The 16,837-nt window shown below is 64.5% G+C and overlaps 1 protein-coding gene across 2 annotated transcripts in view; it reads left to right on the plus strand.

The window, feature by feature from the left end:
- The window catches only part of ADAM11 (ADAM metallopeptidase domain 11), an 11,468-nt gene extending 430 nt beyond the window's left edge, over positions 1–11,038 (plus strand). The window contains exons 2-27 of one of the 2 annotated variants that reach the window (XM_027701691.1): positions 971–1,167; positions 2,529–2,605; positions 2,971–3,037; positions 3,388–3,473; positions 3,555–3,621; positions 3,751–3,799; positions 3,888–3,955; positions 4,252–4,326; positions 4,415–4,486; positions 5,008–5,174; positions 5,251–5,335; positions 5,419–5,509; positions 5,619–5,670; positions 5,822–5,921; positions 6,218–6,289; positions 6,394–6,486; positions 6,580–6,660; positions 6,740–6,790; positions 7,258–7,321; positions 7,398–7,497; positions 7,571–7,690; positions 7,770–7,938; positions 8,012–8,126; positions 8,589–8,679; positions 9,151–9,168; positions 9,471–11,038. In XM_027701691.1, the coding sequence (XP_027557492.1) occupies positions 971–1,167; positions 2,529–2,605; positions 2,971–3,037; positions 3,388–3,473; positions 3,555–3,621; positions 3,751–3,799; positions 3,888–3,955; positions 4,252–4,326; positions 4,415–4,486; positions 5,008–5,174; positions 5,251–5,335; positions 5,419–5,509; positions 5,619–5,670; positions 5,822–5,921; positions 6,218–6,289; positions 6,394–6,486; positions 6,580–6,660; positions 6,740–6,790; positions 7,258–7,321; positions 7,398–7,497; positions 7,571–7,690; positions 7,770–7,938; positions 8,012–8,126; positions 8,589–8,679; positions 9,151–9,168; positions 9,471–9,486 (2,243 nt within the window). In that variant the 3' untranslated portion in view covers positions 9,487–11,038. Of the gene's footprint in view, positions 1–970; positions 1,168–2,528; positions 2,606–2,970; positions 3,038–3,387; positions 3,474–3,554; positions 3,622–3,750; positions 3,800–3,887; positions 3,956–4,251; positions 4,327–4,414; positions 4,487–5,007; positions 5,175–5,250; positions 5,336–5,418; positions 5,510–5,618; positions 5,671–5,821; positions 5,922–6,217; positions 6,290–6,393; positions 6,487–6,579; positions 6,661–6,739; positions 6,791–7,257; positions 7,322–7,397; positions 7,498–7,570; positions 7,691–7,769; positions 7,939–8,011; positions 8,127–8,588; positions 8,680–9,150 lie in introns of both variants that reach the window. The other variant, XM_027701690.1, reaches the window with a different exon arrangement.
- The last annotated feature ends 5,799 nt before the right edge of the window (positions 11,039–16,837 follow it).

Raw genomic sequence — 16,837 nt, forward strand, 5'->3', positions numbered from 1 at the left:
CTCTGGCCCCGCGCCCCCCGCCTCGCTGTCTTCGCGGCGGCCCCCCCGTGTCCCCTCTCCGGAGGTGGCCCAATAGCAGCCCTTCATGTCCTTTCCAGGATGTGTCCCCATCTCGGTTCCCCCGTCCCCTGCGTGTCCCCATAGATGTCCTCATAGCAGCTCTCCACATCCCCTTGGGATATGTCCCTATAGCGGCCACCTCCGTGTCCCCTGGGTGTCGCCTCCGAAGGTGTCCCTGCACCAGTCCTGCTGTCCCCTCGATGTCCCCTCTGGGGGGTGTCCCCATACCGGTCTTCCATCTCCCACTGGGTGGCGTCCCCAGCCTGGCCCTCACTGTCCCCTGAGTGTCCCCTCTCAGATGTGTCCCCATTCCAGTCCCCCTTTTCCCTGGATGTTCCCTCCAGGATACGCTGACACCCCCTCTAACCCTTCCTCCAGGTGTGATGGCATTTCTGAGTCCCCCCCCAAGTCCCCTGGGTGTCCCCTTTAGGACGTGCCACTGCATCTGAGGCCCCCTGAGCTTCCCCTCCCAGACTGCTCCCATACTGGTCCCCACCATCCCCTGGGCACTCCCCAGCCCGTGCTTCCTCGGTGTCCCCTCCTGGACACACCAGCGTCCCTGGATGTCCCCCCGTGTCCCCAGCTGTCCAGCCACCCTCCACATTGCACGGGTGTCCCCTTCGGGATGCAGTGCCACACTCGGGTCACCCCCAGAGCATGTTCCCCAACTCCGTCTCCGTGTGTCCCATTCCCTCGTGTACCTACCCCTCCTCATCCCCATCCCCCCACGTCCTCATCTTCCCGTGTCCCTGTCCCTCCTTGTCCCCGTCCCTCCTTGTCCCCGTCCCTCCTTGTCCCCATCCCTCTTCGACCCTATCCCCCCGTGTTCCATACCCCCGTGTCCCCATTCCCCCCTGTCCCCATTCCCCCGTGTCCCACCCCCCGGGTCACCCCCGTCCCTGTCCCGCAGGTCCCGCCGCGCAGGCCGGGGCGGTGCCGCGGAGGGTCCCGCGGGCCGGATGGCAGGACGGGCGGGTGGTCTCCCAGATCACCCACCCCAGCAGGTTGGTGGGGCAGAGCTCGGGAGGAGGAGAAGTCGCAAAGCATCAGCTGGACACCAGGGTCAGGAATGAGCCTGGAGGAAGAGGAAGAGGAGGAGGAGGACCCGTAAGTGAACCGGAGCCCCCCACCCGCTCCCTGTCCGGGGTCCCAGGCGGGTGGCAGGTCCCCAGGCAGCCGCTGCTGCTGGTCCAGCTGCCTCCTAGCGCATATGTGGGCACCAGCATCCCAAAACAGAGCCCTCGTCCCCGCAGGGACCATCCCACTGCCATCCACCCCGAAGGGACACTGAGCTGTGCCTCGAAATCCCATTAAATCTGGGTGTTGGCAGCACCCGGGCGTTGGGAGAGATGGAACGGGAGCGAGCAGGTGGCGGGCAGGGCTCCCACAGCATAAGGAATGAGTTCGTGGCTCTGCTGAGGAGGGATCCAGGCCCTATGGGAGCAGCCCCCCGTGTCCCACCCAGTGCTGCTCCCCAACCCCCCCAGGCTCGGTGCGTCCTTTATCCCGCTGGCTGGTGCTCCCAGCGTTTCAGGGAGCGGCACACGCTCCCATCCACCCCGGGGGGGGGTTGAGGCTCTGGCAGCCGCCCAGGCCGGCGCCCATCGATCCCCGCCCGCGCCGGGGAAAGGGGGGATGATGAGCTGCGCTCACCGCAAAGGTGATTTACACCCGGCGTCGAGTGAAACCGCCGGACGCCGGGAAGCGCCGGCAGCCGCCGCGCTGGCGGGAGGCCAGGGAGGTGTTAAACCAAAGAGCCACGGAGGGATGGAGCGGCGGAGGTCCCGGGAACTCGGGGCTGGGTCCCGGTGGCAGAGCCCCGGTGACTCTCTCCGGCCGCGCTGCCTGACCCCGGGGATGCGCTCTTGGCGCGGGACATCCTTTCCCGCGGTGACAAACGGGTTCTCCCCCCCTGCGTCCCCATCCCGGGCTGTGCCGGGTCCCAGCGAGGGGACAAGGCACCCCAGGGAAGGTTTGGCTTTTCCCGGCTTCTCCGTGTGAAGCGCCGGAGCTCCCGAGGGACCCGCTGGCGGGGCTGGGCTCTCACCCGTGCGGTGAGTTTGCGGGGTCTCAGGCCGCGCCGCAGCGCTCGGCTCCCGCTGCCGCTCCAGCTCCATCTCCCGCTGCCGGCGGCAGGAATTAGGTCAGGAGCGCCGGGCGCCGCAGGGAGGGAGAAGCGCCGGCTCGGTTGCGGCGGCCGAGCTGGGCCCAGCGCCGGGGGGACCCTCCAGCACCCTCCACCCCACCCCGGCACCTGGGGAGGGGGCGATGGGACACGGGAGCCCTCCCGGTACCACGGGGGTGGGGATGGGATTGAGGATAAAAAAACCCAGTGATTTCCTTCATGCTGAATTTTTGGGGTTTAAAAATAAAAGTGCAGCTTCACAGGCTGCGTGTTTGGGTTGAGGTTTTAATTGTTATTTTAGTTATTAGTTTGGGGGGTGCTGACGGCCCGGGCTCTCCCGCAGGGGCTGCACCTGGCGCAGGTGAGCTTCGTGGTGCACGCTTTCGGCTCCGCCTTCACCCTCGACCTCCGGCTGAACCAGTGAGTGATGGGTGACCCCCGCGGGGGTCCTGGGGGAGGCACCCACCGTGGGGCTGGTGCTGCCACCCCCAGCAGGAGGGAGGGGGTGGAGGAGCTGGAGGTGCTCGGGGATGGGGGGGTTGTGCAGAGCCGTCCCAGTTTCAGTACGGGGGGCTGAGCCCGTGGGGAGAGGGGTCCATGGGGTGCCAGCACCCTCCCAAACTGGGGAGGGGTCCCACCGTGGGGTGATTCCACGTATAGAGATAGTGGCAGGGCTCCCACGCTGTGGTGATGTCGTGTGCATGAATGGCTGCTGTCGTGTCCCTCTTCCTCCTCTTCCTCATCTTCCTCCCAACGGCCTCTCACCCCCCACCTGCTCCCGGCAGCCACCTCCTCGCCTCTCACTACGTGGAGCGGCATCTCGGCGCGGGCGGCAACGGCAGCCACAGCACGGTAAGCTGCGTGCCACACCTTGCCAAGCCAAGCCATGCCACACCAGCGCTGGGGTCGTGGTGGCAGGTTTATAAATCCCACAGAAGCCCTGGAGTGGCCCCGACAGCAGCTCAGCACACACCTTCCCCCCGGGTGCCCCTGGTGTACCAGCCCGTGCATGGGCTGTTGCCATGGTGATGGGGGATGCTCCTCGCACAGGGGTGGTGATGGGGATCCCCGCGTGATGTGGGCACTGGGCGCACCCCGAGGGAGCCGGGCAGTGAGTCCCAGAGCCCCCAGCCTGGGGTGCAGCCCCTGGGGGTGCAGGGCGGGGTGGGACCCCCGTGCTCAGCGCTGTCCCCGCTCCGCAGGGCGCGGGGGAGCACTGCTACTACCAGGGCCGGATCCGGGGGCAGCCCCGCTCCTTCGCCACCCTCTCCAGCTGCCAGGGCCTGCGGTGAGTACCCCGCCACTGCCAAAAGGGGGACTGGGGCAGCTGCACCCTTTTGCACCCCGACACCCCCGTCTCTGCTTGCAGGGGGGTCTTCTCGGACGACCGAGCCACCTACCTGATCGAGCCCCAGGCGGGCGCCGAGCACGGGCAGGTGAGTGGTGACACTGGGACCTGCCATGTGCTGCCTCAGTTCCCCCAGGCTCGGGGGCAGCCTTGGGGACACGGGGGCGGGGCAGTCCCCTCTCCACACGTGGCCATGACACTCCTCTCCCCACGGCAGGGCCTCCGACCGCACGTCGTCCAGCGCGTCCCCAGCTGCCCCCGCCTGGGTGAGCCTCTGTGCAGAGCCGGCGCTCGTCCCCGGGGACTGGTGGCACCGTGTCCTGGTGTCCCACCAGCTTTGTCCCTTCCCTCCAGGCTGCCTTTTCCCTGTGCTGAGCCAGCGAGACACGGGTGGGATACCAAAGCTGCGGCGGCGGCGGCAGGTCAGCGGGGGGGACACAGGGCAGGGACACAGGACGTGGGGCAGGGGACAGAGGATGTGGGGCAGGGGACAAGGGCGCTTGACCTGAGTTGGTCTCTGGCTGTTGGCTGCGGGTGCTGCTCCTGCCTGGGCTTGGGGATGCTCAGGAGACCCACTGGAATACTTGAGGGGCTCCATCCCAAGCCCACCCAGCGGTTTTCCCCACTCCCTGCATCCCAAACATCCCTGGCGGGGTCAGGAGCCCCGTCCGGGTGGCCGATCCTGCGGGGGCCGGCTCAGCGCGGGCTCCCCCCGCAGGTCCGCCGAGCCCAGCACACGGTGCACAGCGAGACCAAGTACATCGAGCTAGCCGTGGTGAACGACCACCAGCTGGTGAGCGTGGGGGTCCCTGGGGCTGGCAGGGGGGTGAGGGGTCGGGATGGCCCTTCCCAACCCTACCTGGCCCCTGGTGTCCCCCCAGTTCCTGCAGCTCCGCAGGTCCGTGGTTCTCACCAGCAACTTCGCCAAGTCCGTGGTCAACCTGGCTGACATGGTGAGGGGGGGATCCTGGGGGAGGGGTTGTCTCTCGGTTGTCTCTTGGGGGGGGGGGTGTAGCTGGGGGGCTTATCTCTGGTTTGTTCCTGGGGGGGTTCGTTCTCAGGGGATTTGTCCCCAGTGTGGGCTTATCCCTGGAGAGGGGGTTTGTCCCCAGTCCCTGGTGGGTTTGTCACTGGGGGTTTGTCCTTGAGGGGACTGTCCCCAGCAGCTGATGGGTTTGTCCCCAGGGAGCTTGTCCCTCATTCCTGGCAGGTTTATCCTGGGGGGTTGGTCCTCAGCACCTACTGGGTTGGTCCTTTGGGAGTTGATCCCCAGGGTGTTTGTCCCACTATTTTTTTTTCTCTGGCACCTGCTGGGTTTGTCCCACTGGTGGTTTGTCCCTGGGGAATTGTCTCTGGTGACAGATGTGTGTGTCCAGCTCCTGGAGGATTTGTCCCCAGGGGTTTGTTCCCCGTAGCTGGTGACTTTGTCCCTGGGAGGGGTCTCATCCCCAGCACCGTCCCCTCGTCCCCGCAGATCTACAAGGAGCAGCTCAACACCCGCATCGTGCTGGTGGCCATGGAGACGTGGGCGGCAGAGGATCGGATCCGGATGGGACAGGACTCCCTGGAGACCCTGAACGAGTTTGTGAAGTACCGGCGAGAGGGGCTGGCGGAGCACAGCGACACCGTCCACCTCTTCTCGTGAGCACCACGGCCCCGTGTGTCCCCCGGGCCCGGGGGTTGTGCTCCCCCGTCCCCACCATCCTCTTCCTCGCAGGGGTCGGACGTTCCAGAGCAGCCGCAGCGGCACCGCCTTCGTGGGGGGCATCTGCTCCCCCGCCCGCGCCGGCGGCGTCAACGAGGTGGGTGCGGAGAGACCCCCGCGAGGGCGGGCTGGGCACAGGGACGGGGGTCCCCGCGGTGACACCCGGTGGCTCCTGTGCAGTACGGCAACGTGGCGGCCATGGCGGTGACACTGGCACAGACCCTGGGGCAGAACGTGGGCATGATGTGGAACAAGCATCGCACGGCCGCAGGTACCACCCGCCACCCCCGGAGGGGATGGGGACGGTGGGGACACACCGCGGTGCCACCAGGCTGGCACGGGACAGCCAGCACCCCCCAGCCCCTGTCCTCTCCCCCCAGGGGACTGCCGGTGTCCGGACTCGTGGCTGGGCTGTATCATGGAGGACACAGGGTGGGTGCCCGCTCGGGGTGGCACTGCCGCGTCCCCTGCACGCCCCGTGCCACTGCTCCCGGCAGGGGCATCGCTGAGGGTCCTGCCCCGGTTCAGGTGCCTGGCCGTGCCCCAGGCAGGGCAGGGGGTGACAGTGGCCTCCACCCCACAGGTATTACCTCCCGAGGAAGTTTTCCCGATGCAGCATCGACGAGTACAACCAGTTCCTGCAGGACGGCGGCGGCAGCTGCCTCTTCAACAAACCCCTGAAGGTAACGGGCCCCCCGGCCCCCGACCCTGGGGGTCACAGCAGGGAGTGATGCTCCGGGGGTGGCTCCCGGGGTCACCTGGGACTCGTGGTGTCACAGCCAAGGTAACGGTGCCGGTGTTGAACCTGGGGTCACCGGCCGGGGAAGAGCTGCACCCTCGTGCTGGGCAGCGTTTTGGGGGTGCTGCCATTCCCCAGGGACGTGATGCCCTTTTTGCGGGGCTTGTGGCAGCACCTGGCTCGGGGCCCCCCCAGCAGCTCTCATGTGTGTGTGCCATGTCCCCCCCTTGGTCCCGGCAGCTCCTGGACCCTCCGGAATGTGGCAACGGCTTCGTGGAGGCGGGCGAGGAGTGTGACTGTGGCTCACTGGCGGTGAGCGGGGATGGGGGGCTGCTCACCAGATGGGGGGCTGCTGTGGGGGCATCTCGGGGATGCCAGGGGGCTGATGGCTGTGGTTCTGGCTGCTGTCCTGGCAGGAGTGCGCAAGGAGCGGAGGGAACTGCTGCAAGAAGTGCACCCTGACCCACGACGCCATGTGCAGCGATGGGCTCTGCTGCAAGGGCTGCAAGGTGTGGCGCTGGGGGGGCTCCAGAGGTCTGGATCTGGGGATCCCCTGAGGGTTCTGTCCCATTCCTGATGTGTTGGTGTCACGCCCTGTGCAGTACGAGCCACGGGGTGTGTCCTGCCGGGAGGCTGTGAACGAGTGTGACATCCCCGAGAGCTGCACCGGGGACTCCAGCCAGGTGAGTGGGGCTGGGGACACGGTGGGACACATTGTGGGGCCATGTGGCATCACCTATCCTCTTTTCCATGTCCCCACAGTGTCCCCCCAACCTCCACAAGCTGGATGGATACTTCTGTGAGAACGAGCAGGTGAGTCCAGCCCTGTGTGATCAGACAGGGCCCTGGAGCTGGGCATGTCCCCGTGGGCTCCAGCATCGGGGCTTGGGCGTGTTGGAAGAGCATTGGGACTGTCCAAGGCCAGGTTGGACAGGGCTTAGAGCAACCTGGCCTAGTGGAAAGTGCCCCTGCCCATGGAAGGAGGGTGGAATGGATGCTTTTTAAGGTCCCTTCTGTCCCAAACCGGTCTGTGCAGGTTTTGGGGTGAGCCAGGGTCCCTGTGTGCCCATTGCTGTCCTGTGGCTGTGCACACGTGAGGATCCCACTCCCTGCACCGCATGAGCCAGGGCAGTGGTCTCGGGGCCAGGCACACGTGTGAGGGGCTCATTGTCCCTGCACCATCTCCACAGCCACGTACATGTGGGAGCCCCTCTGCAGCCCCCGGTCCCTCTCCATCCCCTGGTCCCTCTCCAGCCCCTGACTCCTCTCCCCTCTCACAGGGACGATGCTACGGCGGGCGCTGCAAAACCCGAGACCGTCAGTGCAACGCCCTGTGGGGCCGTGGTGAGTGTGGGCCTGGGGTGGGGGACACAGGGGGTGACAGGCGGGTGACAGGCGGGTGACACCCGCTCTCCTCCAGGCTCGGCCGAGCGCTTCTGCTACGAGAAGCTGAACGTGGAGGGGACGGAACGGGGGAACTGCGGGCGCGAGGGCCTGGGCTGGCTGCAGTGCAACAAGCAGTGAGTGACCCTCGTCCCTGCGCCCTCTCCCGGTGCCACCCGCCACCCCGGTGACACCACCGCCGCCTTGCAGGGACGTCCTCTGCGGCTTCCTCCTCTGCGCCAACATCTCGGGGTCGCCGCGGGTGGGGGAGCTCAGCGGGGAGATCGCCACCACCACCTTCTTCCACCAGAACCGCTACGTGGACTGCAGGTGGGTGTCACCGCGGGGACAGCGGTGGCCCCGGGGCAGGGCGGTCCCGGTGCCACCCGCTCTGGCTGTCCCGGCACAGGGGGGGCCACGTGCAGCTGGTGGACGGCTCAGACCTGAGCTACGTGGAGGACGGGACGCCCTGCGGGCCCGGAATGCTCTGTCTCGACCGCAAATGCCTTCCAGCCACCGCCTTTAACTTCAGCTCCTGCCCCGGCAGCTGGGACGGGAAGATCTGCTTCGACCACGGGGTGAGTGGCACGGCGGGGACAGAGGGGACCCGGGGGGTGTCACGGTCACGGGGGTGACACCGTCCCCGCGCAGGTTTGCAGCAACGAGGGGAAGTGCATCTGCCGGACGGAGTGGACGGGGAAGGACTGCAGCGTCTACGACCCCATCCCGGAGCCGAAGCCGACGGGGGAGACGGAGCGATACAAGGGTCCGTGTGCCCGCGGGGGGGACGGGCTCCCTACAACCCCGCCGGCCCCAGGCACCACAGACTGGGGGGTCTCACTTTATCCACATCCACACCGGGGATCCAGAGTGTCCTCCCACCCCGGTGCCGCAGCTCGGCTGGGTTTGCCCCCCTCCCGGGTCCCCACAGCACTGGGGTGTCCCTGGGGCTGTGTCCCTGTGTCCCTGCGTCCCCTCCCCACTGAGGTGTCTCCCTATGGCTGGGTTTGTCCCCCTCCCAGGTCCTCAAGGCACTGGAACTGCCCTGGGGCTGTGTCCTGGTGTCCTCGTGTCCCCTTCCTACTGACATGTTCCCTGTGGCTGGGTTTGTCCCTTTCCCAAGTCCCCCCGGCACTGGGGCATCGCTGGGGCTGTGTCCCCATGTCCCCGTGTCCCCTTCCCACTGACGTGTGACCCTGTCCCCTCCTCCCTGTCCCCTCTGTCACAGGTCCCAGTGGCACCAATATCATTATCGGCTCCATCGCGGGGGCCGTGCTGGTGGCTGCCATCGTCCTTGGGGGGACAGGCTGGGGATTTAAGTAAGCAGCCACCGCATGGCTCGTCCCCTCTGCTGCTGTCACCGGCCACGTCCTCCCCGTGCACCGTCACCACCCCAGGACCAGGCCTGTGCCCCCCGGGGCACTGCCAGTCCCCTCCCCGGTCATCCCCTGCAGTGTGGCCTCGGTCCCCTTGTCCCTGCCTGGTCCCCTGGTCCTGCCTGGTCCCTTGTCCCAGCCCCTGCCTGCCCCCTGGCCCTGCCTGCCCTGCCTGCATGTGCCATTGGGGTGCCACTGTCACCCCGACCCCGTGGCCGTGTCTGTCCCCAAGCATGGGGTGCCGGGGCGGGGGCTGTGTCAGTGGCCCCCTGTGTGTGCTCCTGCCTGGCACCGGGACACTGCTGCTGCCTGTGGGACCAGGGACACCGGGGTGGGGGGACACACCGTGGGGGACAGCAGAGACTTGGGGGTGGCACTAATGCTCCTCTCCTCTCCCCCTGCCACCCCCCCAAGGAACATCCGCCGAGGAAGGTACGACCCGGCGCAGCAGGGAGTGTAACCGTGTCCCCCCCATCGTCCCGTCACCGTCCCTGTCACCGTCACCGTCCGGCAGCCTGACGGCGTGGGAGCCCCCGGGCCCGTCTGTCCTTGTCGCTGTGTGTCCGGCCGTGCTGTCTCCATCTCTGTGCCCCCGCAGCTGAACAGGGACAGCGGCTGGGGGGGCCTGGCAGCAGCCCCCCCCCCGGTGCTGGCTCATTTCAGCTCAGTGTCTCCCCATGTGTCACCCCCCTGTCACAGCCCCCCACTAAACACACCCCACTTCTGTGTTGCAGGTCCGGGGGGGCCTGAGCGGGGCTGCTCTGCCCCACCCCCCCAGCGCCTCATTAACAGCAATTAAATGGGGCGGCGCTGCCGAGGGTCCGGCCGAGGAGGAGAGCGGTGGGGGGGCACCCAGGACCACCCCCCGACCCCCCACTGCACCACCACGAATGTACAGGGACCCCCGGCCCCCCCGGGCTGGCGGCACTCGGCACCGGGATGAATGTACCTGCGGGGGCCAGCGGGGAGCCCCCGGCCCCATATCCCCCTCCCTGCCCCCCCAGCAACATCTTCCAGCCTGGGGACCTGGGTCCCCCAAAAGGCAGCCCCGTGTCCCCCAGGATGAGGCCAGTATGCCCAGTACCAGGCCAGCACCCCTCTCCCAGTGCAGGGCCTGGGAGTTGTGTCCCCCCAACCCAGATGGGGACCAAGGACTGCACCCCCAGATGTGCCTCCCTCCCCCCCAAAGTGGCTCAGCAGCCCCCATATGGGATATATCCCCTCAAACTTCCCCCAACCCCCCATGGCTACACCCCCCAAGCCATGAGACTCCGAGGTCCCCAGTGGTGGGACTGGCACCCACGGGTGACAGCTCTCCCTCTAGGGTGGGGGCTGTCCCCCCACCACCTCCCCAGCTCAGGCAGGTGAACCCCAAACTGGTGACACCGGGGTTGGGGGGGGGCAGGTGACAGCAGGGCCCTCCCCGGGGGACTGGGGCACAGGGTGAGCCCTGGGCTGGTGGCACCTGGGGCAGTTTCATGGGTGACACACGTCACCCCAGCCCCAGGACAGGCTCATGGCACCTGTCCCCCCCAGGATGGGTGTTCCCCATCCCCAGGGCAGGTGTGGGGGATGTGTGACCCCGTCCCAAGGCATGTGGCACATGTCACCCTGCATGGGGTGGCTCTGTAGGGCCACCCAACCCACAGCACCACAGAGCACCAGGGGCCACACTGGTCCCTTCAACCACTGGTGACACTCAGCATGGAGGGGGACACCCCTGGTGACACTCGAGGTGTGTGTCTGTATGTGTGGGGACACTCCTGGGGACACTCAGCATGGTGACAATGGGGGATGACACACCATGCCCACGGCAGTGTGGGGTGTCCCCTCTGTGTGTCCCTCTTGCCTGGTGTCCCTGCCCCACATGAGCCCCTTTGCCATGGAAACAGAGGGTGACCGAGGTTGTCCCCAAGCCAAGGCACGCGGTGGCCCCAGCCTGGTGTGACAGCCCCACTGGGCACCCACAGCACCCACGGGTGGCACCACAGGGGACAGGGTGGGGGGTGACAGCAGAATGGGGGTGGCTGGACATCCCCAGACTGGGCTTCTCTGGTGGCTTTTTGTGTGACATACGAGCGACGGGCTGGGGGACACGGGACCTGAGGCCACCATGGGCACGGGAGGGGTCTGGATCAACCCCCATCCCTATCACTGTCACCGCAGTGTCCCCACAGCTGTCACAGCCACTGCCCCGAGGTGCTTCCAGGGAGAGGGGACGCCTCTGGCTCAGAGCAAGAAGCCACCGTTGTCACTGGGTTTGGGGACATTAATATATATATATATATATATAAAAATATCAGGACTTTTCTTAATGATTTTAACGCTGTAAGGGCGGGTGGGCGGGAGGGCCCGTGGTGGGGACGAGGGGGCACCTCTGGCGTGGCGGGGGGGACACCCGGTGCTTCCAGAGCCAAGAGAGCAGAACCCCCCCCAGCCCCCGCAGGCTGAGCCCACGGGCCCCGTCCTGTCCCGCGGCCGGGGACAAGCACAGCGGGGCGGGGACCCCCCGTGCCCCCCCTCACCGCACCGCCGCCATCCCGCACCGCCTCGCTCCGCTACCGCCCGCAGCCGGGCCGGGCCCGGGGGGCACCGCCGCCCCCGCCCAGCGCCCGCCGCGCCTCCGCTCCTGCTTTGCACGTGCTGGGAGCCGCTGGAGCCGCCGCTGGAGCCGCTGGAGCCGGTGCCGGAGCTGCCGCGCGCTCCTGGCTCGGCCCCGGCTCCGGCCCCGGCCGCCTCCTGCAATGTCGCAGAAATTTATTTACAATAAAGGTTTGGAAAACGATGGGGCTCCGCTTCTCACCCGCGCGGGGAGGGGGGCAAGGGCCTCCCCAGATTTCATCTGTGAGGATGCTCCGGTTCTTGGTGTCCTCCAGCTCATCCCGCTGACGTCTTCCCCATGTCCCACACTCTACACAATTTCCATGTCTGAGCCGGGAGTCTCCCAGTATGGAGCCGATGGCACATGGCGAGTGCCACCAAGCTCCCTCCCTCCGAGCCTTTGCCTGGCTGGGGACCCTGTCCCACTGCGGGGACAAGTGGCTGCTCGCTGTCCCACCACAGAGATGCTCATTCCCAGCGTGAGGACACTGCTCCATCCCTGTCCCAGCACTGGGACACTGCTCCATCCCTGTCCCAGCACTGGGACAATGCTCCATCCCTGTCCCGCCACGGGCATCCGTCCCCGTCCCAGTGCAAGGACACTGCTCCCACCCTGTCCCACCATGGCCACCAGTCCCTGTCCCATCCCAGGGACACCCTCAGCTGGGTGAGCACCGCACAGAATCCTGGCTGCGACCTCTGGCAGAGGGGATCTGGGGGACGGGACCCCAACTCCCAGAGGGACCCACGAGGGTGGAGCGTCTTCCCGTGGAACCAGCCCGGGTAATGCTGAGCGGGGGCTGGGCCGGGCTCCTGGGACAGCCGGACTCCCTGGCACAGCGGGCTGATTCCTTGGAAAAGCCGGGCTCCCCGGCACAGCCACTCCACAGCCACCGACCAGGAGAGGGCTCTCCCAGCCCAGCCCATGCGCGCCTGGGCTGGACTCGCATCCCTGACGGCCCCGAGATGCTCCAGGGCCACGCGTGTCCCCGAGGCCCCAGCCCCGCTCTGGGAGGACGGACTGCGGGGACACGGGCACGGGCTGGGGGGACACGGGCACAGGCTCGGAGTGGGGGGTGCAGCACATCCCCCGTGTCCGGGGTCCGGGGTCCTTTGCTGGTAGACTCGGTGGCAGGGGGGGGTCACTACGCGGGCGTCGCTCCCTTGGGGGACCCTTCTCTGCCCGCAGGGGACAAGGGGAAGGATGCAGAACAATTCCTGCTGTTACCACCCCCCCCAGAACCCCCAAACACGGCGATGGAGGTGCCCCTCGCCCCGCAGAGCCCTGAAGGGACCCGTTCTGGTGCCCCCCACGCATGGCAGGAAAACACCCCGGACCCAGCACCCTGTGAGGAGATGCTGAGCACGGGGCCAATACTCCGACCCGGGGTGCTGGGAGTGCCCTGAGCACCTCGGGGGGCTGCCAGGGTGGTCCCTGGGGGCTGCCTCCTCGGGGGGAGACCCAGCCCCAGGTGGGGGGCTCTCTCTGGTTCTGGAAGGGTCCAGCTCATCTTATTAAAGGGATCCTCTCGCTCTGCCCCCAGTGGCTGCAGCCTCACAGGAGGTGGTGTGGGGAGAGGAAGATGCTGGAGGTGCCTCTGGCTGTGGCAGTGAGCACGGGGTGGGTGGGCACAGTAGAGCTGAGGGGTCTGCACTGGGAGCCCCCCATCACTGCCCCCTCATCACGGTGCCCTCCCCGACCGGGGCAAGGCTGGGAGCAAACGGGGCTGTTTCCCCACCCCTGGCACCGTGAGCCTGTTGCTGCAGGGGCGTCTTTGTGCTCCATAAAGGCTTTAGTGCAGCTTTGCTCCAGCCACAGAGGAGCTGCACCACAGCACGGAGCTATTTTGGGCTGGTGTCGAGATACCAGCGCGATGAGTGAGTCAGAAATATTCCAGATGCACAGGCTGCCTCTGAATCTTGAGTTATTCAGAGTCTTCAGGGTCAGCAGGGCAAAACCCACGATTTAAGGTGGGCCCAGCTCCATCCTGCTGCCCGGCAGGGTCACACAACACCCACAATGTGTGATCAGGGCAAGGTCCTCGTGCCAGGGGCTGGGACTCGTGAGGTCACCAGGGTGTGTTGGATGTGCCTTGGACAAGGGAGATGCTCCTTGGCCGACTTCCCAGGACCACAAAAACTGCAGGAGGCAGCAGGTCCAGTGCCCAAAGGTGCCTGACACCCCAGGCTGCCACTTCTCTCCATCACAAACTGCTCCAGATCCTTTCAGCTCCCCCATCCCACCACTCAGCTGCCCCAGGTTGGGAGCACAGGAGGGTGCTGCAGAATTCCTGCCTGTCCTCAGCTCCTTCCTTTCTCCTGACTCACCAGGGCTGTGTCTGGGACCACTCTTCTGTCGGGGAGTCGCAGAGAGCCAGAAGGTCCCCTCTGAGCTTCCTATTCTCCAGGTTGAGCCCCCCCAGCTCCCTCAGCTGCTCCTGGTGTTTCAGACCCTTCACCTAAGGGAAAAAAAAACCCCAAACAAATCCCTCATTATTAGTAAACCCAAAGAAACAAGAACCCAATGCTTTCCCCGCCCGTGTCTGCACCATTGCATAATGGGAAACCCTCGAACCTAAAATATCCCCACTCCTCTGGTTGCTGAAGCTGATGATCGACCATCTGCCTGCGATTTTTCAACTCTAATCTAACGAGGCAGATGCTGCTTTTGGGGTGAGCACAAGGACAAAAGCCCTCATGAACTCCCCAGGAAGGTGGTCGTGGGTTCATGGGGGGGTGAGGGGGTTCCACGTTGAGGAGCAGTTTGTGTGAGCAGAGGGAGGGTCAGGCTCCTCCTGGGATGTTTGGGGCACCTTTGGGAGCAGAGGGACACATCAGATGGTCGGGAGGCACCGCTGCTGCTGTGTGGAGTGAGGGGCAATTGTGTCCTGAAGGGAGAGATCCATGGGGCACATCCCAGTTCCGTGGGGCTACATCCCAGTTCCAGGGGGGTACATCCCAGTTCTCTAGAGGCACATCCCAGTTCTGGGGGGTACATCACAGGTGAGGAAAATAACACTCCAAAGACAAGTTTCACAACTACATCCTCGTTTCCCATGCAAATAAGGAAGAACCTGAACTGAACTCTGACCACAAACCAGGACACTGGGAGGGGAAGGGAGGAGAGAGACTTTTATTTAATACATGTAAATTTTAGGGAAATTTACAGTTTTATCACCATGGAGAAACTCTGCAGGAGGAGCACACACACCTCAGGTGGAAGCACATCCCATCTCTGTCTCGCCCATGATGGGAATTTTGCTATTGAGGTTCCAGCTGGAAACAAGAAACAAACCTGTGCACAGAAAAGAGGCCTCTTGGGGAAAGTGGCTCCACACACCTCACACAGGCCTGTCCCTCGACAGGGCATTCCACAAACCAGGCACGGGGGAAGGAGAGCTCAGAGCATCCAGCTGCCCAGGCTCTGCCGAGCACAGGCCACCCACAGGGGAGGAGACTCCAGCTCTGGACCAGGTGGAGCTGGGCAGGTGGAATTGGAATGGATTGGAATGAATGGTCACAGGAATTTTGGTAAATGCTTGAGGCAGTTTGGCAAACACAACAGGTTGTGGTGACCACACTCACCTCCTGGGCTCCTTCCTGCTGGCTGTGCCCCCGAGCTCTTCAGGCTGACCATGGAATCACAGAAGATTAAGACCATCTTAAAGATCATCCATTCCAGCCCTCTGCCATGGGCAGGGACACCTTCCACTGGAGCTCCATCCAATCCGACCTGAAACACTCCCAGGGATGGGGCAGCCACAGCTTCCCTGGGTAACCTGTGCCAGGGCCTCCCCACCCTCATCACAATAAACTTCTTTCTTAAATATCATCTAAATTGACTGTCCTTCAGTACAAAACCATCACCCCTCGTGCTGTCACAATGGGCACCACTGAGAAGTTTGTCCCCATTCTCTTATGGGCCCCCTGAAGTATTAAAAGTCCTGTGATAACACACACACTGTATAGACACACCCACTGTCACCTGGGGCTCAAAGCATTTTGCAGAGGAAAGCTGGGACTGTTTGGCTTTTGGGTGAATACAAAGGTATCAGAGCTGGGATCTTCCTCTGCCCAGTCTGAGTCACCATTGACCCACTTTCTAGCGTGGATCCCTCAACAGCACAGAATAAGGACCTGAGCAGAAACTCAGCCTTCCCAGGGCTGCTCACAAACCTGACTCGTGTCAAACCCAAAATCACTTTTAAAAATTCTTTGAGGCTTAACAAGTTCACTGGGATGGACCTGCCAGGAGCAGCCCCAACAGCACTGAACTCTCCCTGTCAGGGGGAAAAGGGAAAAGGAAAGAGGAGCTGAGCCCTGGGATCAGCTCAGCAACTGGAGCATAGGCAGAGAGCAGCCCCTGGCACTGGGGACATCAGCCAAATCCCGATGGGAATCCGGCAGAGCCTCCTGCAGCCGGACACACGCTGGGGATGACGGGGCCTCTCGTGGGTCAGAGCACCAGTGACCATGAGAGGCCGCGGGCTGGAGGGGGGTGAGAGCCCGGACAACCAGGGGAGGGGGAGGATTTTCACCAGCCAGTGGCCTGAAAACGTGATCGAAGGCTTTGGTGTCCTTTAGCTTCGGCTGCGCCGCCGCCGGCTCCGGGGGGAGGGCACGACTATCCCGGGGAAAACGGGGGAAACCCAATTCCTGCGGTCTGTTATGGCCAGGCAGCGAACAAGAAAATTTCCCAATGCCCTTTAAGGAGCGGTCTCGTGCTGCCCGCATCGCTCGTGGGTCTTTTCCAGCTCACAGCCCGTGTCACCCCGGGCGCGGAGCAGCCCCCAGCGCTCCGCTTTAACCCCCGCGCGGCCGCGGCAGCCACCGCCGTGCCCCGCATCTCCAGCAGAGGTGCAGCCCCCGCGGAACAGCTCAGGCAGTTCAAATCCAGGTCACCAGGACTTAATGGGAATTCCCGGTGGGCCCGTTTCACCCTGTCAGCGCACTCCCCCGGCAGCTGCCGAGCGCCCGCTCCCACCGGCGCGGTGGGACCCCCCCGCTGCCCCTGCCCCCAGCACCTCGCCGGGCCCTCCTGGGGAATGCCGGGGAGCAGAGGGTGTTGAGTTAAATCGGCAGCTGGCAAAGAAAAGGCTCCGTTTTCCCGTTTTCCTGAGTTTTTCCTCCCAGTCCTTAAGAATTTAAATTCGCAACTAGAAATGAGCATTTTATTGAATTAGGTTGAATTAGGTTTGAGGTCTTTCAAAATCCTGGCTCCCCTCTTTGGGATATCAGTGGCACTGTGGCCTCCAGGTCAGAGAATTTTATATAACTCTCTCCTCACCCTACACTGGCTACAACCCTTTCACCGAGATCTCCTTCACAAGGATCTTCCCCTCCCTCACTGGACATCAAAATGCAAACATAAAACCAAAATGCCTAAATTGGAGCATTGCAGAGTTACTATTTTGTTAAAAACCCTTCCCTAGTCAGCAAGGGAAGGCAAGAGGAGTTAAGAAACCGGATTTCTAAGCCCAATGATTAAACCAGGATTTCA

This window comes from Neopelma chrysocephalum, unplaced genomic scaffold (genome assembly GCF_003984885.1).
Source record: "Neopelma chrysocephalum unplaced genomic scaffold, ASM398488v2 Primary Assembly neopelma1_165, whole genome shotgun sequence".
In the NCBI taxonomy this organism is placed as follows: Eukaryota; Metazoa; Chordata; class Aves; order Passeriformes; family Pipridae; genus Neopelma; species Neopelma chrysocephalum.